Source organism: Lethenteron reissneri, chromosome 10 (genome assembly GCF_015708825.2).
Source record: "Lethenteron reissneri isolate LAM-NWPU_2019-01 chromosome 10, ASM1570882v1, whole genome shotgun sequence".
Lineage (NCBI taxonomy): Eukaryota > Metazoa > Chordata > Hyperoartia > Petromyzontiformes > Petromyzontidae > Lethenteron > Lethenteron reissneri.
The window spans coordinates 4,536,593-4,561,007 of NC_083788.1; the positions used below are offsets into that span (position 1 = coordinate 4,536,593).

At 55.3% G+C, this 24,415-nt stretch overlaps 1 protein-coding gene across 1 annotated transcript in view; it reads left to right on the forward strand.

The window, feature by feature from the left end:
- Positions 1 to 21,256, forward strand: part of LOC133340832 (RB1-inducible coiled-coil protein 1-like) — a 90,850-nt gene extending 69,594 nt beyond the window's left edge. The window contains exons 25-26 of the mRNA XM_061549255.1: positions 12,647 to 12,717; positions 15,261 to 21,256. Coding sequence (XP_061405239.1) covers positions 12,647 to 12,717; positions 15,261 to 15,497 — 308 coding nt within the window. The 3' untranslated portion in view covers positions 15,498 to 21,256. The remainder of the gene's footprint in view (positions 1 to 12,646; positions 12,718 to 15,260) is intronic.
- Positions 21,257 to 24,415: the final 3,159 nt, after the last annotated feature.

A 24,415-nucleotide genomic window follows, 5' to 3' on the forward strand; every position in this document is an offset into this window, starting at 1 on the left:
CGAACATCTGTGATGACCCGGTCGCTTCTGAAACGTGAGCTATACAGCTCAGTGGGCCTCACCTGCGAAAATAAAAATAGTTTATAGACTCGGTGGTAAATAATCAAGTACCTGGTGTGGTGTGTAAACGTCGCCACTGGGAGAGACAAAGGCGGACGGGCGTTGCGCTGGCCGCAGCACCGCCCATCCTGCGCCAGCGCTGACCTTCATGGGCGCTCGCTACCAGCACTTGCCCCAACATTCTGCGAAGCCTATCTCGTGTGTACGTGTATTATTGTGTGGGTCATCAGGCCGGTGCGTGGTGCGTGGTGCGTGGGGACGTAGCGGTTTGCGTGCTGCACCACGAACCTGGCGACCCGAGTTCGATTGCCTCTAACGGCCACCGAAACCAGAATGTGTGAGAATGTGAATTTGTGTGAGCGTGCGTCTGTGCGTTTGTGAGTGTTTGTCTTTTTGTTGTCTGGGTGTGGGAGCGGCGGTGTAGCGGTGAGCGCACTGCGCTCCAAACCCGGCGACCTGAGTTCGATTCCCGCTCACGGCCAACGCCAGTGACGAATATATGAGCCGGTTCTGGGAGCTCCCCTAGGTCGACTCAGCCTCAAATCAAGTACCTAGTGCCGATGCGTAAACATCGGCACAAGGGAGACAAAGCAGCCGGGCGTTATGCTGCCCACCCACCTCATGTACCGTGCCGGCCTTCATAGGTACTCGCTAACAGCACTTGCCCCAAAAGTCATGTTGAGGCTATGGTGGGGGCTGGGGGGGGGGGGTCTTTATCTTTGTAATGTCCTTATCATAGCGTGAGCTTACTTTGAAAGCAGAGCAGCCGCCCTCGCCATTGAGATGTTACAGAATCCCACTCTCTCTCTGTCACTGCCGGGCATCGTGTCTGCGCGAGCCCTGTGCCGGATCGATGCCGGGGACCCCGTGCCGGTGCAATTGCCGAAACGCTGACATTAGTTAAGACGAAATACAACCACACACACCCCCCTCTCCTCTTCGACCCAACCACCCCCGCACCAACCAACATCCCTACCCCGACACCCATACCCCAACATCCCTACCCCAACATCCCTACCCCAACACCCCTACCCCAACACCCCTACCCCAACACCCCTACCCCCACACCCCTACCCCAACACTCCTACCCCAACACTCCTACCCCAACATCCCTACCCCAACACTCCTACCCCAACACTCCTACCCCAACACCCCTACCCCAACACCCCTACCCCAACACCCCTACCCCAACACCCCTACCCCAACACCCCTGCCCCAACACCCCTACCCCAACACCCCTACCCCAACACCCCTACCCCAACACTCCTACCCCAATACTCCTACCCCGACACCCATACCCCAACATCCCTACCCCAACACCCCTGCCCCAACACCCCTACCTCAATACCCTTAAGCTATACCCGTACCCCAATACCCCTACCCCAACCAACATCCCTGCCCCAACACCCCTACCCCAATATCGCTACCCCAATAACCCAATCCCACAACCCCTACTTCAACACGCTTCTCCAGCCCCCTATCATCTGTCAAATATACGCTCACCACTCGCACAACACCTACCATAGACCCATACACACTCAACAGACTTATTATCACCCATACTCAATGTACTCACCACACACACACACCTCCTATACGCCCATATTTTTTTTATTTTACCAGGTAAGGCCCCACTGAGCTACGTAACTCGTTTTTCAGAAGCAACCTGGCCACAAATGATAGCTCAACCAAGTGGCTTGTCACGTGGAAATGTATTGCAGCCAAATTATCTAAATGCACGTTGATAATTATTAATGTGGAGGGGAAAACCGGAGGACCCAGAGAAAAATCCACGCGACCACCGTGAGAGAAGAGAGACACGCAAACTCCAAATATACAGCAGCAGGTGTCAGGGTCGGGATCGAACCCACGACCTCCTGTACACCAGGCGAGGTAGTTAACATCTCCTAGCCACCGCGATGATGATGAGAGAGAGACACGCAAACTCCAAATATACAGCAGCAGGCGTCAGGGTCGGGATCGAACCCACGACCTCCTGTAGACCAGGCGAGGTAGTTAACATCTCCTAGCCACCGTGTTGATGATGATGAGAGAGAGACACGTAAACTCCAAATACACAGCAGGTGTCTGGGTCGGGATCGAACCCTCGACCTCCTGTAGACCAGGCGAGGTAGTTAACATCTCTTAGCCACCGTGTTGATGATGATGAGAGAGAGACACGTAAACTCCAAATACACAGCAGGTGTCAGGGTCGAGATCGAACCCACGACCTCCTGTAGACCAGGCGAGGTAGTTAACATCTCCTAGCCACCGTGTTGATGATGATGAGAGAGAGAGACACGCAAACTCCAAATATACAGCAGCAGGCGTCAGGATCGTGATTGAACCCACGACCTCCTCGGCACAGAATCACCCATCAAAGTATCAATTCTTTCCGATTTGTAAACATTGCCACCTCGATCTGTTGTGCTAACCTTGCCCCCAGTACCGGTGATCTCACTTGAGCATCGCCGCATCGGTGCTCACCCCTCGTTCACAACCCTGCAGAGCCAGGGTTGGAAATGCCACATTCCCATGACGGGGGGGGAGATGGGGTCCCGCACAAAGCGGTACTCGTTTTATCGACACCCCCACAGGAAGGAATGATGATGGGCCGAGTCAACCCACCGCCCCACCAACTCTACGTGCTGAAGCACCGCCCGGCCCGTTACATCATCAGATATTGGGGGAGCAGATATGGGAATGTGGAGTGGGGTTGGTGGGGGGGGGGGGGCGGATGGGCGCGAGGAGGGGGGGGGGGTCTGGCGGGGGGGTGACGAGCAGGCGTCGATGGAATTGACGGGGAGGGGGCGGCGGTGACGAGGCGAGAAAATTGGAGGAGGAATCCATTTCCCTAAGAAGCAAAGTCATCGGCGGAGGAGTCCGGGGTGCGCGACAGTAATCTGATTACGATGTCCATTACGGTCGCATTACGGGGGAGTCCGCGTGGTCCGTAGCACCTTAGGGATTGCCTCTTCCCCGCCGCTGCTATCGCTGCGAGCCCCCCCCCCCCCCCCCCCCCGGGGTTGGGATGCGGTGACGCCAGAGCAGCAAGTGAATTACAGCTCGCACGCGCACGCACGAGCGCGCACGCACGCACAGAGACAAAGATCCCCTGTTTAGCCTCGGCAGGCTGTTGGGGCAAGTGCCGTTAGCGAGTAGCACCTGTGAAGGCCGGCACGGCGCACGAGGGGGGTGGGTGGCCAGCACCACGCTCGGCCGCCTTTGTCTCTCCGGTGACGATGTTTACACACCGCACCAGGTACTCATTTTGAGGACCAGAACCGGTTCAGTTAATTGTCACCTGGTGTTGGCCGTGAGCGGGAATCGAACTCGGGTAGCCGGGTTCGTAGCGCGGCAGCGTAGCGCTAACCGCTACACTGCCGCTCCCCACGCTCTCACACTCAATACACGCACGCACAAAGACAAAGATCCCCCGTCCAGCCTCAGCAGTGTGTAAGGACAAGTGCTGCTGTTAGTAAGCTTCTACCAAAGCCGGCACTGGGACACGACGGGATAGGTGTCGCCAGGGCACGCCCAGCCACCTTTGTCTCCCCAGTGCCAATGTTTTGCTATTACCGCACTTAAGTGCTCGATGGAGGCCGAGTTGACACCTTAGGGGGGAAGCCCAGGACCGATTGGTTAAGATATTTGACACTGATGTTGGCCGTGAGCACGCACACGCACGTGTGTACATGTATAAACGCGCACACGCAGTCACTCACGCAAGCACGAACACACACACACTTACACAAAGGGACTCACTAACCCAACAACAACCACCATTCGCCATTAAGTGGCGGTGACATCACCACAACGCTTGTGCCAGGCTATGTGCACGTATAGCCTTAACCGACTGTTGGGGCAAGTGCTGTTAGCTAGCACCTATGAAGGCTGCACGTCACACGAGGGGGTGGGTGGCCAACACCACGCCCGGCCGCCTTTGTCTCCCTAGTGACGGTGTTTACACACCGCACCAGGTACTCACACACACACACGCACACGGTGGCAGTACGAGCCACCGCAATCGATCGGGGGTAATTTATAGAACAGCAAAATCGACCTACGGGGCGAGGGGAGGGGGGAGCCTCCGGGGACCGTTTCAGACAATCGTGGCCGGTGGCCGTGAGCGGGCATCGAACTCGGGTCGCCGTGTTCGCAGCGCAGCGGCGCTAACCCGCCGCTCCACCGCTCCCCCCACGCACGCACGCACGCACAGACACACGCGCACACGTATATATTCCAACAAAATTCTATTAAAAAAACTAAACCGGGTGGGGGGCGGTGGCAGGGAAATAACTTTTGTAAAAAAAAAAACGTGTTTGCCGGTCGCAAAATTGCCGATTGAGTTGAGAGCGCGCGCGGCGCGCGTGGTGTCAGCGGAAGCAGCAGCAGGCGTTATTGATGCCCTTGCGTGGGAGGAGGGGGGGAGCTGCAGGAGGAGGTCGTATCTCATCCATGCACGCATCACACGCCCGCTGATGGCGGCGGCGGTGGTCGTGGTGGAGTTGCCGGCGGTGTGGATGGTGCGGCCGGTGGTGTCGGTAGTGGTGGTGCTGCTGTTGCTGTTGTGAGCGGTGGCCCTGCGGTTAGCGTGCCGGGCCATGAACCCGGTTGTGACCCCGAGGTTCCGTTCCCGCTCGCGGTCGCCCACACCGGTGGTGATTATCGGAACCAGTCCTGAGCTTCCCCTGGGGCGACTCGGCCTCAACTGAGTACCTCATGAGATGTCTGAACAGCGCCATGGGGGAGACAAAGGCGGCCGGGCGAGGTGCTGGCCACCCACCCCCTCCTTTGCCGTTCCGGCCTTCATAGGTGCTGCTCGCTAACAGCCCTCGCCCCGACAGTCTGTGAAGGCTACACGGGGGATCTTTGTCTTTACTGGTGGTTAAGGCGGTAGTGCTCTGGCCTTGTACAAGTACCACGGTGATGTCACCACCACTTAGTGGCGCCCGGCAGTTGTTGTGATTGGTGCTGTGGTGATGCTGCTGGTGATGTGGTGGTGGTGGTGTTGGTAGCGGCAGTGGCGCTTGTGGTTGTGCTGTGGTAATGCTGATGGTGGTGATTGACGTGGTGGTGATGGTGGTGGTGGTTCTAATGCTAGTCATGCTGGTGGTAGCAATCATGATGCTGGTGCTATTGCTACAGATGGTGCTGATGCTGATGAACATTTGCTGGTGGTGGTGATGGTTGTCATGGTGATGATGCTGATGAACACTTGCTGGTGCTGGTGACGGTTGTCATGGTGATGGTGCTGATGCTGATGAACACTTGCTGGTGCTGGTGACTGTTGCCATGGTGATGATGCTGATGAACATTTGCTGGTGGTGGTGACGGTTGTCATGGTGATGATGCTGATGAACATTTGCTGGTGCTGGTGACGGTTGTCATGGTGATGGTGCTGATGCTGATGAACACTTGTTGGTGCTGGTGACGGTTGTCATGGTGATGATGCTGATGAACACTTGCTGGTGCTGGTGACGGTTGTCATGGTGATGATGCTGATGAACACTTGCTGGTGCTGGTGACGGTTGTCACGGTGATGGTGCTGATGCTGATGAACACGTGCTGGTGACGGTTGTCATGGTGATGATGCTGATGATCACTTGCTGGTGCTGGTGACGGTTGTCATGGTGATGATGCTGATGAACACTTGCTGGTGCTGGTGACGGTTGTCACGGTGATGGTGCTGATGCTGATGAACACGTGCTGGTGACGGTTGTCATGGTGATGATGCTGATGAACACTTGCTGGTGCTGGTGACTGTTGCCATGGTGATGATGCTGATGAACACTCTTGCCGGTGGTGGTGATGGTTGTCATGGTGATGGTGCTGATGCTGATGAACACTTGCTGGTGCTGGTGATTGTTGTCATGGTGATGATGCTGATGAACACTCTTGCCGGTGTTGGTGATGGTTGTCATGGTGATGGTGCTGATGCTGATGAACACTTGCTGGTGCTGGTGACGGTTGTCAAGGTGATGATGCTGATGAACACTTGCTGGTGCTGGTGACGGTTGTCATGGTGATGGTGCTGATGAACACTCTTGCCGGTGCTGGTAATGGTTGTCATGGTGATGGTGCTGATGCTGATGAACACGTGCTGGTGACGGTTGTCATGGTGATGATGCTGATGAACACTTGCCGGTGCTGGTGACGGTTGTCATGGTGATGGTGCTGATGCTGATGAACACTTGCTGGTGCTGGTGACAGTTGTCATGGTGATGATGCTGATGAACACTCTTGCCGGTGCTGGTAATGGTTGTCATGGTGATGATGCTGATGAACACTTGCTGGTGCTGGTGACTGTTGCCATGGTGATGATGCTGATGAACACTCTTGCCGGTGGTGGTGATGGTTGTCATGGTGATGGTGCTGATGCTGATGAACACTTGCTGGTGCTGGTGATTGTTGTCATGGTGATGATGCTGATGAACACTCTTGCCGGTGTTGGTGATGGTTGTCATGGTGATGGTGCTGATGCTGATGAACTCTTGCTGGTGCTGGTGACGGTTGTCATGGTGATGATGCTGATGAACACTTGCTGGTGCTGGTGACGGTTGTCATGGTGATGATGCTGATGAACACTCTTGCTGGTGCTGGCGACGGTTGTCATGGTGATGGTGCTGATGCTGATGAACACTTGCTGGTGCTGGTGACAGTTGTCATGGTGATGATGCTGATGAACACTCTTGCCGGTGCTGGTAATGGTTGTCATGGTGATGGTGCTGATGCTGATGAACACTTGCTGGTGGGAAATGGCCACCCAAAGTGCTCTTGGGGTCCACCTTTGCTGCTGTGGCTTGTGTTTATTTATTTTTCGCGGAACAACGGAAGAGGTGCAGAGAGGAGCGGACGCTCGCAACAACGAGCGGCGCCACTGGGGGGGGGGGGGGGGGCCGCGGGAAACGCAGCGAGTCGGCGCAGCGGGGGGCGGTAACCCTCCCTCCTGCCCAGCGGCGAGCCTTCGACGCTTCTCGCGACAGCCTCAAGGCGCACCTAGCATGGCACGGGCGCGCTGCGGTGACGGCGGTTGCTGTTGTTGTTTGGGGCTGAGTGAGGGTGTGGGGATGGAGCGCTGTACGGGGGGGGGGGGGGGGGGCCTGCTGAATTGGCGTTGGGCACTGCTGGCGGAGCGGAAATTGTTGGCGGCTGCCTCCCCCCCCGCCTCCCCAGCCACCCCCGAGTTCTTGGTGTAAATTAGGCGTTGATGGATGTCGGAGCTCGGCCGAGGCCGGCAACCCGGTGCGCCTGGCGACAGGCGCGCGTGCGTGCGTGCGTGAACATGTGTTTTTGTGGGGAGCGGTGGCGCAGCGGTTAGCGCTCGCGCGCGCGTGCCTCACTGCGCTCACGAACCCGACGACCCGAGTTCGATTCCTGGTCATGGGCACCAACGGCGGGCGGCGATTATCTGAACCGGTTCCCTTGGTCGACTGGGCCTCAAGTGAGTAGCCCGGTGCGGTGTGAAGTGAACATCGCCACTGGGGAGACAAAGGTGGCCGGGCGTTATGCTGCCCAGTCGCCCCCTCGTGTGCCGTTCTGGCCTTCGTAGGTGCTACTTGCTAACAGCACTTGCCCGTAGAGTCTTTTAAGGCTTCACGGGGGATCTTTGTCTTTTGTTTGAGTTTGTGTATATGTGTGTCGGCGTGTAAGGATGTGTGTTCATGTCGCAATTGCTTCTGCGTGTGTGAGTATGTTCGCGTGTCTGCGTGTGTGAGTATGTACGCGTGTTTGCGTGTATGTGTGGGGAGCGGTAGTGCGGTGATTAGCACGCTGCGCTACGAACCCGGCGACCCGAGTTCGATAGCGGGGGGGGGGGGGGGCGACCATCGGTTCGGCGAAAATTTGAATCGGTTTTCCCCCTAGGTCGACTCAGCCTGAAATGAGTACCTGGCGTTGCGTGTAAAAATATCAGCGCTGGCCCAGTGCGGTCCTGGTCACCCACCGCCTCATGTGCCGGCCTTCGTAGCTGCCCGCTAGCAGCACTTGCCCCAACAGTCTGTTAAGGCTACAGGGGGGATCTTTGTCATTGTTTGTGCGGCTGGGGGGGGGTGGAGCCAGGGGGCTGAGTGCTTGGCCTTGAGTCTCAGATGTTGTTCCACACACACACACGGCAACACACGCGAACACACAAAGGTAAAGATGCCCCGGATTGCCTTTCACAGACTGAAGGGGCAAGTGCTGTTTGTGAGCAACCAATGAAGGCTGAGTGGCAAGCACTACATCTGACCACCTTTGTCTCCCCAGTACCGATGTTTACACACTTATTTAAGGCTGAGTCCACCACGGGGAGGCCCAGCCACCGGTTCAATACGTACAAAAGCACATGCGCCATGTACACACATTCGTACACGCACAGACTCGCGTAGACACACACACACACGTGCACGCTAAAAACATACACGGTCAATCCATCGCGTGCTTTCAGATGCGCTTCTGCGGCCGTCTGGAACGCTCTTGCGTCCGATATTAGGATGCCGCTGGAGCTATGCACTTAAAAATCATCTCGATTGACAAACTCATTTCTTTAGAACTGCTTATAGTGTTCAATTAGTTGTCCTTCCCCCGCACCTCCGATTAGCACAGTTGGGTCCATACTGTGCGAAAGAAGTTCAACAGACATACAAACAAACACACGCGCGGAAGCGCACTCACACACAACACGCGTAAAGGAGTTCCAGCCGGATGAGTCTTGAACTTCGCCCTCGTGCCGTCTTTCCCGCACAGCGCGTCGCACATCGGGAACTCCGTTCAAGCGCTCCGAGAACTCCCTTCTTATCCACCCCTTTCTATTCTCTTCACCATCCTTTCCCGAACTTTCCACGACTCTCGACCAATCCCCCTCTTCGTTCCCCCCCCCCCCCCCCCCCCCCGTAACGGTCTCCCAATCGACCCCTCGTCTCCGTTGAGTTTTCGCTGACGACCAATCCGATTTGAGCGGCTCTGCAAATTCAAATCCGATTGGGCGCGCCGCCCCTCGCCTTTGGTGGCTCCTCGTCTAATGAGAGTCGAGCGCGCTCTTCGAACTCACGAGGCGGGTGGCCGGGTCCACGCCCGGCCACCTTTGCCTCCCTCGTGGCGATGTCTACGCACCGGTACCAGGGTGGTAGTCGTTTGAGGTTGAGTCGACCGAGCGATAATCGAACTCGTGGTCGTCAGGTTCGGAGCGCAGCGCGCCAATCGCTGCACTGACGCTGTCCACACACTCGTGCGCACACACACAGACGAGTCATGCACACACACTCGTGCGTGCTTAGTCGTGAGTTCGGCAGACTCAGGAATATGTATTAAAACGAACGAAGGTTTACACATCATGCGTACAACGTACACGCGGCGTATACACGCAGCGCCTGACTCTACCGTCCACACCACCGAGCCCCAAGTGCCTGTGACCCCGCTCCTTCCAGCTCCTCCTCGGATCCCCTCCCCCCACCCCACCCCCCTCTATCTCTCTGCCCCGTGATCTGTCACACCCACGCGCGCCCAGCGAGGCGATGCCCCGTCAAGATCGCAACATCCCAATCGGACTCCTCACCTAACGAGGCGTAATCACTTACCTCCCCTGCCAGCGTTTCTCTCGGCACGCTGCGAGATGTTAACTACCTCGCCCGGTATGCAGGAGGTCGTGGGTTCGATCCCGACGCCTGCTGTATATTTGGTGTTCTCTCTCTCTCTCTCCCCGTGTTTGTGTGGATTTTTATCCAGGTCCTCCGTTCCCCCCCCCCCACACATTTCTAATAGACATCACACTTCGTTGAGCTGTCATTTGTGATAGCCATGTCGCTTCTGAAAAAGATCCACGTAGCTCAGTGGGCCTTACCTGGATAAAATACAAATAGTTTAAAGTGGATTACTACTCTCTCATTGAACAACACTCGTGCATTATACAATTTGCAAGGTTATCGGTCGATTTAATATTTGTGCTTGTACGTGCGTGTGATGTCTGCACGCGGTAGTGTAGCGGTCAGCGCGCTGCGCTATGCTCCCCGTGAACCGGTGCTGGGCCTCCTCTACTCAGCCTCCAATGAGTACCTGGTGCGGTGTGTAAAACGTCGGCACTCGGGAGACAAAGGCGGCCGGGCGTGGTGCTGGCCACCCGCCTCCTCGTGTGCCGTGCCGGCCTTCGTAGATGCTCGCTTAACAGCATTTCTCTCCACAGTCTGTTAAGGTTATCAGGGGCATCTGTGTCTTTTTGTATGTATCGAACTACAAAACCGATACAAAGATCGCCCATATAGCCTTAACGGACTTTTGGGGAAAGTGCTGTGAGCGAGTAGCAACTCGGAAGACTGACACGGCACACGAAGGTGTGAGTCGCCAGTACCACGCCCGGCCCGCCTTTGTCGAGTGCCGATGTTTTCACACCACATCAGGTGCTCATTTTGAGGCTGAGTCGACCTAGCGGATGGCCATAAGCGGTTTATATAATCGTCACCGCTGTTGCCCGTGACCGGGAATCGAACTCGGGGTGCCGGGGTTCGAAGGGCAGCACGGCTCGCTGACCGCTACACTATCACTACAAAGACAAAGATCCCCCGAATAGCCTCAACAAGCTGTTGGAGCAAGTGCTGTTAGCGAGCAGCGCCTAGGAAGGCCGGCACGGCACACGAGAGCGCGTCGGTGGCCAGCACCACGCCCGACACACACATACATACACACGCGCACGCAGTCATGCGCGTGACCGACACTTAACCACTTATTTATTGAGCTTCGTACACACACACACACAAATACATATATGCAATAACCTACTCGTCGGCCGAGTACAAGCGGTCGCGGCGAGCCGCATCGATCGGCGGTGGGAGATCGATGCCAAAGAGGGGGATGGGGGGGGGGGCTTCCTTTGCCGCGTGATGCTCCGGCTCGGGGCGTCATCACAATAATTATCGTCGTCGTCCTCGTCGCATTACATGCGGCCGGGCGGGAGGGCGCGCGAGCCAGCCGCCTGTGTAATGACCAAATTACTTGACTTGGGGTGGGAGGGGGGGGGGTCTGAACTCGAGAAGGGGGGCGGGTTAAGAGGGGGGGGGGTGGCTGAAAGGAGGGGGGAGGGTGGCTGATACACATGCACGTACGTACGCACGCGCGGGTAGACGCGCGCAGACGTGAGCAGGAGACGCTTTTACGGAAGCGTTGAACGCCTAGATTTGGGTGCGGAGCGTTGGCGCGAAAAAAATGGGGGCCCGGGTTCGATTTGCGATTCGGGTCGCCTTTCTGCGTTGGGTTTGTGTGCATTCTCCCTCTCTGTTCCGCAGAGTGTGAGAGTGTGTGTGAGTGTCAGGGCATGTGCTCGCTAACAGCCCCAACAGTCTGTTAAGCCTATGTGGGGGATCTTTGTGTGTGGGTGTCAGGCCATGTGGCCACACCACCCCGCTCGTGTGCCGTGGCCGGCCTTCACAGGTGCTGCTCGCTAACAGCACTTGCCCCAACAGTCTGTTCAGCCTATGTGGGGGATCTTTGTCTTTGTGTGTGGGTGAGAGTGGGGCAGTGGTTAGCGCGCTGCGCTACAAGCACAGTGACTCGAGTTCGATTCCCGCTCACTGCCAGCAATACCAGTGACGATGAGCTGAACCGGTCCTGGGTCTCCCCGAGGTTGACTCAGCCTTAAATGAGTACCTGGCGCGGTGTGTAAACATCGCAACGAGGGAGACCAAGGCGGCTGAGCGCGGTGTGGGCCACCCACCCCTTCGTGTGTGACTTGCCGGCCTGCATAGATGCTCCTTGCTAACAGCACTTGCCCCAACAGTCTATTTTTTATTTTATCTTACCAGATAAAGCCAACTGAGTTATATTGCTCGTTTTTCAGAAGCGACCTGGCCACAAATAATAGCTCAAGAAAATTGCTTATCACGTGCAAATTTATAGCAGCCAAATCCTCTAAACGCGTGTTTCTCAATATGGAGGGAAAAGTCGGAGGACCCAGAGAAAATCCACGCAACCACGGGGAGAGAGAGAGACGCGCAAACTCCAAATATACAGCGGGCGTCAGGGTCGGGGTCGAACCCACGCCCTCCTGTATACCAGGCGAGGTCGTTAACATCTCCTAGCCACCGTGATGATGATGAGAAAGAGAGAGACACGCAAACTCCAAATATACAGCAGGCGTCAGGGTCGGGATGGAACCCACGCCCTCCTGTAGACCAGGCGAGGTAGTTAACATCTCCTAGCCACCGTGATGATGATGAGAGAGAGACACGCAAACTCCAAATAAACAGCAGCAGGCGTCAGGGTCGAGATTGAACCCACGAACTCCTGTAGACCAGGCGAGGTAGTTAACATCTCCTAGCCACCGTGATGATGATGAGAGAGAGAGACACGCAAACTCCAAATATACAGCAGCAGGCGTCAGGGTCGGGGTCGAACCCATGCCCTCCTGTAGACCAGGCGAGGTAGTTAATATCTCCTAGCCACCGTGATGATGATGAGAGAGAGACGCAAACTCCAAATATACAGCAGGTGTCAGGGTCGGGATGGAACCCACGACCTCCTGTATACCAGGCGAGGTAGTTATAACCTCTTGCCACCATGGCGGATCTTTGTCTTTACCTTTGTGTGTGTGTGTGCGTGCGGTACTTTGGTTCCACAGTCCCTGGCGTGCCACGCAAGCCCTGGGTGCTGGGCAGGATCACCGAGAAGGAGTACTGCCAGGCCAAGAAGGTGAACTCTCACACCGCACACGTGATAGACCTTGTCAAGACATCTCCTCCTCTCCCTGCCCTCCCCAGTGCTCACCGCTAAGTCCCACGTGCGGCTCTTGAAATGCTGAGTTTTGTACCGAATCATTATATTGTTTTTGTTTCCGACCCCGGCGCTAGAGTGTGGAATTACGATGGGCAACCTGTGTGCATATCTGGATGGCCTCTGAATTGTGCGGATGTCTGGCTGTCTATATGAATGGCCTTTGACTTGAGCAGATATCAGCCTGTCTATCTGAATGGCCCTTTGACCTGTGCGGATTTCTGGCTGTCTATCTGGATGGCCTCTGACCTGTACGGATATTTGGCTGTCTATCTGAATGACCTCTGACCTGTCAGGATATTTGGCTGTCTATCTGAATGGCCTCTGACCTGTGCGGATATTTGGCTGTCTATCTGAAATGGCCTCTGACCTGTCTGGATGTCTGGCTGTCTATCTTAATGGCCCTTTGACCTGTGCAGATATCAGCCTGTCTATCTGAATGGCCCTTTGACCTGTGCAGATTTCTGGCTGTCTATCTGAATGGCCTCTGGCTTGAGAGAATATCCGTCTGCCTGAATGGCCTCTGACCCATCCGGATGACTGGCAGTCCAGTCACTGGCTAGACAAGCTACCGCTCTCTCATCTGCCTGCGACGGTGCTGGTGGGGGTTTGAGATGGGGGGGGGGGGGTGGTGTGGGTGCTTCGCCCTCTAGAGCTATTGATCATGCGCGGGGGTGGACGGGGGGGGTGGTGGTTTGGCAGGTGAAGGCGGGGGGGGGGGGGGAAGTGCCCAGTGACCGCGATTAAAAGGAACGGCGCGATGGAGCTCGTGGGCCCGTGAGGCATCGTGGGTTTTACTGAGCCGACCGCGCGCTTCTCTTTGCGGTCTCTTTGGTGGTGGCGGTTGTTGTTGTTGTTGTTGTGGGCGAATGGGAGGTGCCTCTTAAAAAATCCGCGTTCCCTTACGGCATTGGTCAGCCCCCACCGGCCGTGAACATCGGAGGGTCAATTGAGTTCAGAGCGGCAGCGGCTTTTTTAACGAACCGGCCGCCGGCCGCCAAACTGCCCACTTGCTGTACTGCCCCGTGCACGATTCGTCTCCCGTGCAGACCTCTTTACAGTCGATCGACGGGGGTCGTACATCGGAGGTCTCTGCGTGTGTGGTGGGGGCGGGGGGGGAGCCTGTGGCGCTGTGAACCTTGGCGAACCGAGTTCGATTCCCCCATAATAGAGGTGTTTTTGGGTCAGATCGCGTAAATATATAAATGTGTCGTTTAAACCTGCCACCACCCAACACAGTCAACTAGTAAGGGTTGTCACGTAAACAGAACGTGGCCAATTCGTCACTAGTACAGCACTAGTGTGTAGTGTAGTGTATAGTAGTGTAGTGTATAGTGTAGTGTATAGTGTAGTGTTCAGTAGTGTAGTGTATAGTGTAGTGTATAGTAGTGTAGTGTATAGTGTAGTGTATAGTAGTGTAGTGTATAGTAGTGTGGTGTATAGTGTAGTGTATAGTAGTGTAGTGTATAGTGTAGTGTACTAGTACAGCAACACCGGTGTGTTGGAGAGCCAAGCCACAACATTTACAATCTTGAGTACGACGTTTCGCCAGTAATTACAACCAGCTTCATCAGGCGACAGTCAGATTCCCCCGTTCGCACCCACCAACGCCTTGTTGGCGATTTTCTCAACCGGTCGTGGACACCCGCTAGGTCGACTCGGCCTCAAATGAGTACCCGATGTGTACTGGGGAGACAAAGGTGGCCGGCACGTCGTGCTGGCCACACCACCCCGCTCGTGTGCCGTGGCCGGCCTTCACAGGTGCTGCTCTGTAGCAGTGCTTGCCCCAACAGTCTGTTCAAGTCTTTGTGTGCGTGCATGTATGCCGATTCAAGTTTATTTAGTTTCACCAGGCGAGACGAGAGCACGATGAGTTTCACGAGCAAGAGTCACCTGGGAGTGTACGTGCATGCGTGTGAATGTATGGACGTATGTAGATGTGTGTATATATATGTATGTTTACATCGTAGAGCCCCCGTTTAGCCACTGTGGTGGTCACAGACGCCATGAGGGGAGAGCCCAATGGGCATTGATCCTCCCCACACAGCACTGTCCACGACAGTGTTGCCCGTCCGGCACCGCGAGGAGGTAGGGGCTTGTTTTGCCGGACTGGCACAAGCGTCGTGGTGACGTCACCGCCACTTAGTGGCGAATGGCGGTTGTTGTTTATATGTATGTACGTGTGTATAAACATATCTGTGTATGTATGTATCTGTGTATGTCCGTACATGTGTATGTATCTGTGTATGTTCGTACATGTGTATGTACTGGGTATGTCCATACACCTGTATGTATCTGTGTATGTCCGTACACGTGTATGTACTGGGTATGCACGTACGTATGTGTGTACATATGTGTGCGTGCGAGTTCATATGCGTACGTGTGCACGTTGCGTGCGTGCACATACGTGTGCATGTACGCGCGCGCGTGTGCGTGTGTGTCCATTACGTTTCCACCCCTAGGCCCAAAACCGCTTCCGCGTCCCGGTTGGGACCAAGTTCTACCGGGTCAAGGCCGAGCCGTGGGGCCGCCGGACCTCGGTCGGGCGGTCCACGCCGCCACATCCGCCGCCACCGCAGCAGCCGCCACAGGCGGACGACGCGGCCTCGGGCTCCTCGCTCGCCGGGCCCACCGTCGGCGGCGGCGGCGGCCCCGGGGCGGACGACTTCCCCGCACTCGGAGGCCACCCCCTCCTCTAGGGCAGCCACCACCTCCTGCCCTCCTCACCGCCGCGTCGCGAGCCCCGTGTGTTGCCCAGGTGCGGGCCGTGGATGTCGCGGCCGGCCCCTGCCCGGTTGTCGCGGTCGAGATTTATTTTGGTGGAATTGTCAAATCGGCGGGTCGGGGAGGGTGGTGGATCCGAGTCGGTGTCTTCCTTCTGTCTGCCGGATCTCGCGGCTGTGTTGTTTGCGCGACGACGACGATGACTGCGAGTCCCACGTGGTGCTACGAAGTTTCGTCTGGATCTCTGGGAGCTCCGTGCGTCGCACCTCATCGCTCGGTCGGATTGACAGCTTGTCGATCGTAATCGCAACCCCCCCCCCCCCCCCGTGTTGGATTGGTCAAAAGTCGTTAGGTAGGCACTCTCCGATTGGCTAAACTGAGTGCCCACACCTCCCCCCCCCCACCTGTGGACTCGGGCTCCGCCCCCCAATGCTTCAAGCCGAGACGAACAGAATGGGAACGTATTCCGGAATCGATTTATATACGTGAAAAAAATAATCATCCGGCGTTCGGCTTTTACTTTATTTTGCATGAGCATCTGCGGGCATGCTTGCGCACGTGTGCATGTGCGCCTCTATATGCACGTGCGTCCACACGCGTACGTGCGTGCGCGCGTGTCAATTCCTATGCCCAATTCTGGAATTGATTCCCAAATCGTTTTTATTTTTCTAAATCCGTTGAATTGAGATTGTCCTCCGCAAAAACACAAAATGAAGCGAAGCCGTCTAACTCTCGAGCGAACGCGTGAATGCACAACTAAACAAGCATCTCGTTCATTTAACTTCGTAAAAGTATCGTCCGATCAGGGGTGCGACGCTCACCCTCATCCCCGGCAATCCGACGATCCAGGGTCCGTGGTTTGATTCCAGGTACGCGATATTTTTTTCATATTTTAGTTTTTTAGCCATGATACTCTTAGGTTTTTTTGTAAAAGTCACGTAGGTAAAAAAATTCAATGAAAATTAATTTTAAAAAATCACGACGTTTCGGAGGCAACACAAGCTTCCGTCTTCAGGTGGAACCGTCACAGCACGATTGCTATATCAATTAATAAAATAAAATAATTTTACCTACGTGACTTTACTGAAATAACCTAAGAGTATGAATCCTTGCAGTCACGAAAGCTTCAAATCTAGTTTTTTAGCCATGAATTGCTAGCGCATCCGGCGGCTGCAGGGGAGTTCGCATGAACGCGCCACCCATGCCGACTCGTGGTTTCGCCCGCGCGATGCCATGCCATTGAGATGTCATAACGCTCCGGCTCGTGTAAAGCGGACTGCACCATGTGGTCAAGGCCAAGCTAAGGCAAGGGTTACAGCAAGAGTTATAACAAGAGAAGAAATGGCTCTGTGGGATCTAAGCCAGTGGTCAGCATTCTCTGAGTTGACATAGCCATTGTGAATCTCCCCACCCACCTCCCCCCCCCCCCCCCCTTTCAAGACAGACCTTGTCCCATGGTACGAAGCCAGGTTCTTTCCACTGCTGGCTCAGTGACTCTTCACATGGCCGTTGTATGAACGTCCTGAAAATATTGATGAAGAAAACAATCTGACCAAGGATATGGAGCTCTCTCTCCGACATGGCCATTATGAACCCGCCGGGAGAGAGAAAGAGAGACACGGGAGAGAGATTCGGGAGAGACGGGGCCGTTGAGAACCCCTCTGTGTGTGTGTGTGGGAGAGAGAGAGAGAGAGAACGCGCGACCACAGCGGACATCAATTCGTGGGCAGAAAATATAAAGAGAATCCATCTGGCAAGATGGAACAAGCGTCAGAGATTGTGACGCGCGCCACCACGCACCACGCACGCCACGCGCACCACGCGCGCCGCGCGCTCCATGCTGCACACAAATTGCGGGATGAATCTCAACCGCCGCATGCTCCGTAGCCAGAACTCCGCCACGCCTCTCTGCCTCCCTCCGTCGGTCCTGAGCTAGCGGTGGAAATTCCATATTACCGTGACATGATGTGACCCCTTCTTCCGCCCCCCCCCCAAAATTCTGCGCTAGTTGATATTCGGAAAGAAAGTGAGAGAGATCCAGGCTCGTGAATCGAAATCGGCCCCCACTCTCGAATGAAACTGAAAGAAACCCAGACCCAGGGATTGGACTCGGGCTCCCTTGGCGTGTTGACATCACCTTTGTTTTTTTCTTCTTGGTTCTTTTGGTAAAGTCACGTAGAAGGGAAATAATAAAATAATAAAATTCAAACATAATAAAATAATTCTCACGACGTTTCGGCCACAACGCAAGCAGCCGTCCTCAGGTGAAGAACAGGTCTGTCGGGAAGACAGCGTCTGAATGAAACTCCACCAGGCTTGGAGCGTATATTTAAGCTGGGTTGGAAGGGGAGAAGGGCGCCTTGACAAAAGAATTTGCATATCAAGAGGAATTTAGCATATTTATGGGAAATGCAGATATGGGATTAGTACTACTTGTGAAATGCGTAGGAGGTGGGCGGGGGGTTTCAAAGTCATATTATGCCCGTGCATTATGCAGGATTAGCAGCATCAAAGGGAGGGGATAGGGGTAGCACCTTTGTTATGAACCCCACCAAGAGATTTGGGAATGGACCCGAGACCCAGATGCAGCGATTGAACCCCCGGTTGTCGGCATCTCCGACACGGTGATCATGGAAAACACCCCAAGACAGAGAGAGACCCAGACCCAGGGATCAAACCCAGAATTGCTCGGCCTAGTGTCGCGAAAATCTCGTGCCAGGGTGACTCTGTGAGCCAGCGGAAATCGGATCTGTTTGTAGGTCACCGAACTGTTTGGTGGAAAGTCCACGTTCACATGGCAGGGGCCAGGTTCACTTTCTGTAAGGATGGTAACACTGCTGCCTAGGGTGAAGCGGGAGAGAGCGGAGGAGGAAGGCGGCGGCGGTGGTGGAGGTGGGAGTTGATGGGTCGTGCAGTTATTTTGGCTTCGTTATTTTGCTGTTCTAAAATTACTCCCAATCAATCGCCATGGCTTGCGCTACTGCTGTGCGTGCGTGTGTGAATGTGTGTACGTGTGCCCGGTTGTGTGCGAGTGTGTCTGTGAGAGTGTGTGTCTGTGAGAGTGTGTGTCTGTGCGAGTACGTTTGTGTGTGTGCGTGTCTTTTTTGTGTCTGGGTGTGGGAGCGGTAGTGTAGCGGTTAGCGCGCTGCGCTACGAACCCGGCGACCCGGGTTCGATTCCCGTGACAAATATCTGCACCGGTCCTGGGCCTCTCCTAGGTCGACCCAGCCTAAAACCAGTACCTGGTGCGGTGTGTAAACATCGCCACTGGGGAGACAAAGGCGGTCGGGCGTGGTGCTGGCCATCCACCCGCTCGTGTGCCGTGCCGGCCTTCAATAGTTTGTTAAAGGCTATTCGGGGGATCTTTGTCTTTGCAGTATATCTATAATCTGTGTCTGTTTTGTGCACGTGATATCGATACATATTTGGGTGTGTGTGAACTCTTGTCGTGAGTGGATGTGTGAGATGTTTGCTTTTGTCTCTGAGGTTTGAGTGACACGAGGATGCCTGTGATCTTTGTGTGTGTGTGTGTGTGTCTGATCTCAAGACTCTTTCCCTGTGTGTGTGAGCTGTGTGTGAGCCGTGTGTGTGACCTGTGTGTGTGTGAGCCGTGTGAGCTGTGTGTGTGTGAGCTGTGTGAGCTGGTGTGTGTGTGAGCTGTGTGTGTGTGTGAGCCATGTGAGCTGTGTGTGTGAGCTGTGTGTGTGTGTGAGACATCTATGCAGCACACATCGTTACTTATGGACCCACCGACCCTAATTCTCTCCCCGCCGCTGCCTCTGGTCAAATAACATTTTGTGGTGCTGCACAGCGATGATCATTCGTTTTGATTTTGCAAACGCGTCGAAGTATTATTGTTATTAAGCCGTTTTACCCGTGTGAAAGGAATGGTTAAGCTGCCTACAAACCTCGCGGCTCTTCCCAACGACCTCTTATTGTTATCATTGCACTTTACAGAGCGATGCGTGCGCGCGCGCGTGTTGCATGCGCGTGTTTGTTTTCGTGTCAACCGCGGGGTTCCACACCTGAGCAGAGCGCTCGCCTCGACTCGTCCGTCGCCCCGCAAGCGCCTCTCAGTCGGCGTCCGAGCGAGCGGTTGCGTAGCGAGGGACACGGACGGCCGGCGAGCGTTTGCCGCAACGCACGAGTGACTCGGTTTGCGCTCGGACCGCGTTGCAAGCAGCCGAGCACTCGGGGCGTACTAAGCCGCCAATGTCGATGTCCGCGCACAGGCAACTCGACTCGGTAGCACTTGACCCCCAAGAGTCGAGGCGAGAGGCCGGTGCGGCCACAGTTGCGTGCAACCACTTCGCACGGGCCGTGCAACCACTTCGCACGGGCCGTGCGACGTGGTTTCACGGCCATGTAACAAAGTTGCACGGGTATGTGACCAAGTTGCACGCAACCAAGTTGTTTCACGACCGTGTAACAAAGTTGCACGGGTATGTGACTAAGTTGCACGCAACCAAGTTGCACGTAACTAAATTGCGTGCAACTCGCCGGCAACTTGGGTCCCATGCAACTGATGGCCCAGGTGTGGTCCTGGCTTAAGGTATATATATACATATATATGTATAACCTGCGAGCTCTAACCGGCGAATGTTAAATGGGATGTTTAATTCTATCTGTGTTGTTGCTGTTGTTGTTGCCGCCACTGCGTGCGTTTTATATCCGGGTTTGTTTATTTTTCCAGCGTCGTTCTGCCCTCTGGAGCGGCCTCTAGTGCAGGGGCCTCTTCCTCCAGCAGTGGCCGTGCATCAGCGAGCACTCGCAGGGCTGCGTCAATAGTCGATCTCGGCTGTCCACTCAGCCCGGTTCAACCCCCCCCCCCCCCCACCCTGTGTCGACGCAGCCCTGCGGAGCAAAAACTCGCTCGGGTGGACCCGGACAGCGACCGCAGGTCCTGCAAGGTTTTCCTGTCAACTCGGTTTTCCCGTCGACGGCGCGAGATATTCGCTCGGAAGCATTGCTTCTTGTTGGTGGTGGTGGTGGTGGGGTACGCAAGGTGTGTTGAACGAGTGGTCGAACAATCGCCTTGCACTGCCCCCCCCCTCCCCCCCCTAAGGAAGTAATTCGCCCCCATTGATTTCGCTCACGAGTTTGCACGAAATCGCGTTTCTGTTCCGCCAAACGGATTCTGGAAGATTTTCCGAGTTAATTGGAATTGCGGTCAAATTTACAGAGGGCTCCCCCAACGGCGCATCGGGCCTCTTCCCCTGCTCGCCTCCCTTGTCCCGACAGAAACTACGGCCTGGTTTCTTGTCGACGGAAACCACGGCCTGGTTTTTTTTTGTCGCGTAGTCCTCGCCAATTTGCCATCGATCGTGCCCAGAGTCTCCAGGAGACGTTTTGCCTTTTCATCCTCGAACGCTCGGCAGGTTTCTGTTGTTGTCGCTTCGTTGAACTCCTACCAACGCGCCGTTTGGAGCGACGGCGTCGTCCGACGTTTCGCCGCGCGTGCCGGGGGACGAATCTTCAATCGGGAACTGGAAACTCGAGTCTCGCACGCCGGAGGCCGCGTGGCACAAACCGCAAAGAAGACAAGAAAAGACACGCACAGTAGCATTGTTGTTATTGTTTGTTATTTCTTTTTCTATCGGTTCAGAGTTGCGCTTGAAATGAATGGCAATAGCACGTGTCGCTTCGGCAGACGATTACAAATCCCCGGCCTGCGTCATTTCTTTTTTTGAACGCTGCATACCGAGTTGTTGATGAATTTCGTTGCCAGCTGTTATTTCCGATTGTGCCGCTGTCTTTTGTTCTCATTTCGATGGGTTTGTGTTTTTTTGGCCACGGGACGTTTCAACTTCATCTAGCGGTGGAGACGGCCCGAGAAAGGTGAGCCCCTAACTAACGGACCCTTGGCGATCGATCACAGGGTACGGGTGAGGTATGAAGATGCCTACGTGGGCTAAAAAGGCCCTGGGTGGTGGTGGTGGTGGCTGTCCGTGGCTGCCCATGGTCCTGTGTGTGGAGGGTTGGTGGAGAATGCGGTTACAGCAAAGAAGTGAAGCTGACATCGCCTTGTCCCCATCTGCACGGTGGATCGAGCGTTGCTCCCTCGCACTCGGGGGTTTTCTCCGGGGTTGCTCCGAATTCCCCTCCCGCGTGTAAAATGTAACACTCGTCACTATTTGGCTGGAAACATCTTAACATGTAGAGAACCGCAGAGCGAGTGTTGTTGCAGCCGGCTCACGCTCATGAACGCGACTCGTAACGAGTCGTGTTTCGGTTATTTTAGTTTGCCCCCAAGCTCGCCCCACGACCCCCTGAATCTCCCGCTCATAACCACCACTCGTTCCTGTTTCCTCTCCACAATCTCATTACATGGCTTACCACTCGTTCCCCAATCATTCAATCCATTCATCATCATTTACCGTCATCAATTTTGCTCCTACCTAATTCACGCATCACAGGTTCGCTCCATTACTTCTAATAATAATGCAAATGTATCGTGCGCATGCCCTCCTAGGATCCCAATGCGCAATGCATTAACAATCAGCGAAACAAAAAACAAGAGCCAGAGGGCCAACCGACCGAACTAAGGAGGGAAGGCCGCTTCATACGAGATGGGTTTTCAAAGCAGACTTGAATCTATCTACCGGCTCCGATTGCCTGATGTCAAGTCGGGGGCTGCAGGGCGTTCCATAGCGTGCGGGTGCCACGCTCGCAAAAGCCCCGATCGGGCCATAAGAGCGCCGCTACGACCTGGGAGTGCTGAACAGCTGGAGATCGGAAGATCTGATTCCTCTCCTCGTATTGTGTTGGATTCACACGTTGCGCCGTTCTTCATTCTCCGTGAAGCGCCATTGGCCAAGGCGCGATGTCAATTCCGCTAAGACAAGATCTGGGTGTCTTTGTTGGTCAGCGCGATGAACCCTCCACCACCTGACGCAGCCAAACAAATTCGGTCGTCGCCTGGGACGCCTGTGCCGTTCGATAGGGCTTCTGTCAAGGTCACCAGTTAAGTTGAAAAGCCAAGGGAGGATATTTTGCTATCTTTTTACGTGTTTGTATGTGCGTGTATAGAAATAGCGCCTTATTTCAGAGGTGCTTAACAATTGAACTGCATGTTGAGCTTCCTTCGCACCGTGCGTAGCCAACCTTGCTAATCGGAGGTTCGGCAGATGATAGTGGTTGTAAGATTTTACATATGATGATAGTGGTTGAGATTAAGAGTGGGATTATTGAAAGTGTTGGTGGTGTCGCTATGGTGACAGGAGAACAGGCGGGAGTGGTTAAGGAGGGGTTGGAGTAGTGATAGGGGTTGGGGTAGTGATGGGGGTAGTGGTAGGGGTTGGGGTAGTGGTAGGGGTTGGGGTAGTGATAGTGGTTGGGGTAGTGATGGGGGTAGGGGTAGTGGTAGGGGTTGGGGTTGGGGTAGTGGTAGGGGTTGGGGTAGTGATGGGGGTTGGGGTAGTGATGGGGGTTGGGGTAGTGATGGGGGTTGGGGTAGTGATAGTGGTTGGGGTAGTGATGGGGGTTGGGGTAGTGATGGGGGTTGGGGTAGTGATAGTGGTTGGGGTAGTGATGGGGGTTGGGGTAGTGATGGGGGTTGGGGTAGTGATGGGGGTTGGGGCAGTGATGGGGGTTGGGGCAGTGATGGGGGTTGGGGCAGTGATGGGGGTTGGGGTAGTGGTGGGGGTTGGGGTAGTGGTAGTGATAGTGGTTGGGGTAGTGATGGGGGTAGTGGTTGGGGTAGTGATGGGGGTTGGGGTAGTGATAGGGGTTGGGGTAGTGATGGGGGTTGGGGTAGTGATGGGGGTTGGGGTAGTGATAGTGGTTGGGGTAGTGATGGGGGTTGGGGCAGTGATGGGGGTTGGGGCAGTGATGGGGGTTGGGGCAGTGGTGGGGGTTGGGGCAGTGGTGGGGGTTGGGGTAGTGATGGGGGTTGGGGTAGTGGTAGGGGTTGGGGTAGTGATAGGGGTTGGGGTAGTGGTAGGATGGGGTTGGGTAGGTTGGGTAGTGGTAGTGATAGGGGTTGGGGTAGTGATGGGGGTTGGGGTAGTGGTTGGGGTAGTGGTAGTGATAGGGGTTGGGGTAGTGATGGGGGTTGGGGTAGTGATGGGGGTTGGGGTAGTGGTGGGGGTTGGGGCAGTGGTGGGGGTTGGGGCAGTGGTGGGGGTTGGGGTAGTGGTAGTGATAGGGGTTGGGGTAGTGATGGGGGTTGGGGTAGTGGTGGGGGTAGTGGTAGTGATGGGGGTTGGGGTAGTGATGTGGGTTGGGGTAGTGGTGGGGTAGTGATGGGGGTTGGGGTAGGGGTAGGGGTAGTGGTAGTGATAGGGGTTGGGGTAGTGATGGGGGTTGGGGTAGTGATGGGGGTTGGGGTAGTGGTGGGGGTTGGGGTAGTGGTAGGGGTAGTGGTAGTGATGGGGGTTGGGGTAGTGATGGGGGTTGGGGTAGTGGTTGGGGTAGTGGTAGTGATAGGGGTTGGGGTAGTGGTGGGGGGGTTGGGGTAGTGATGGGGGTTGGGGTAGTGATGGGGGTTGGGGTAGTGGTTGGGGTAGTGGTAGTGATAGGGGTTGGGGTAGTGATGGGGGTAGTGGTTGGGGTAGTGATGGCGGTTGGGGTAGTGATGGGGGTTGGGGTAGTGGTAGTGATAGTGGTTGGGGTAGTGATGGGGGTAGTGGTTGGGGTAGTGATGGCGGTTGGGGTAGTGATGGGGTTGGGGTAGTGATGGGGGTTGGGGTAGTGATGGGGGTTGGAGTAGTGATGGGGGTTGGGGTAGTGATTGGGGTTGGGGTAGTGGTTGGGGTAGTGGTAGTGGTTGGGGTAGTGGTAGGGGTAGTGGTAGTGATAGGGGTTGGGGTGTAGTGATGGGGGTTGGGGTAGTGATAGTGGTTGGAGTAGTGGTAGGGGTTGGGCAGTGATAGGGGTTGGGATAGTGGTAGGG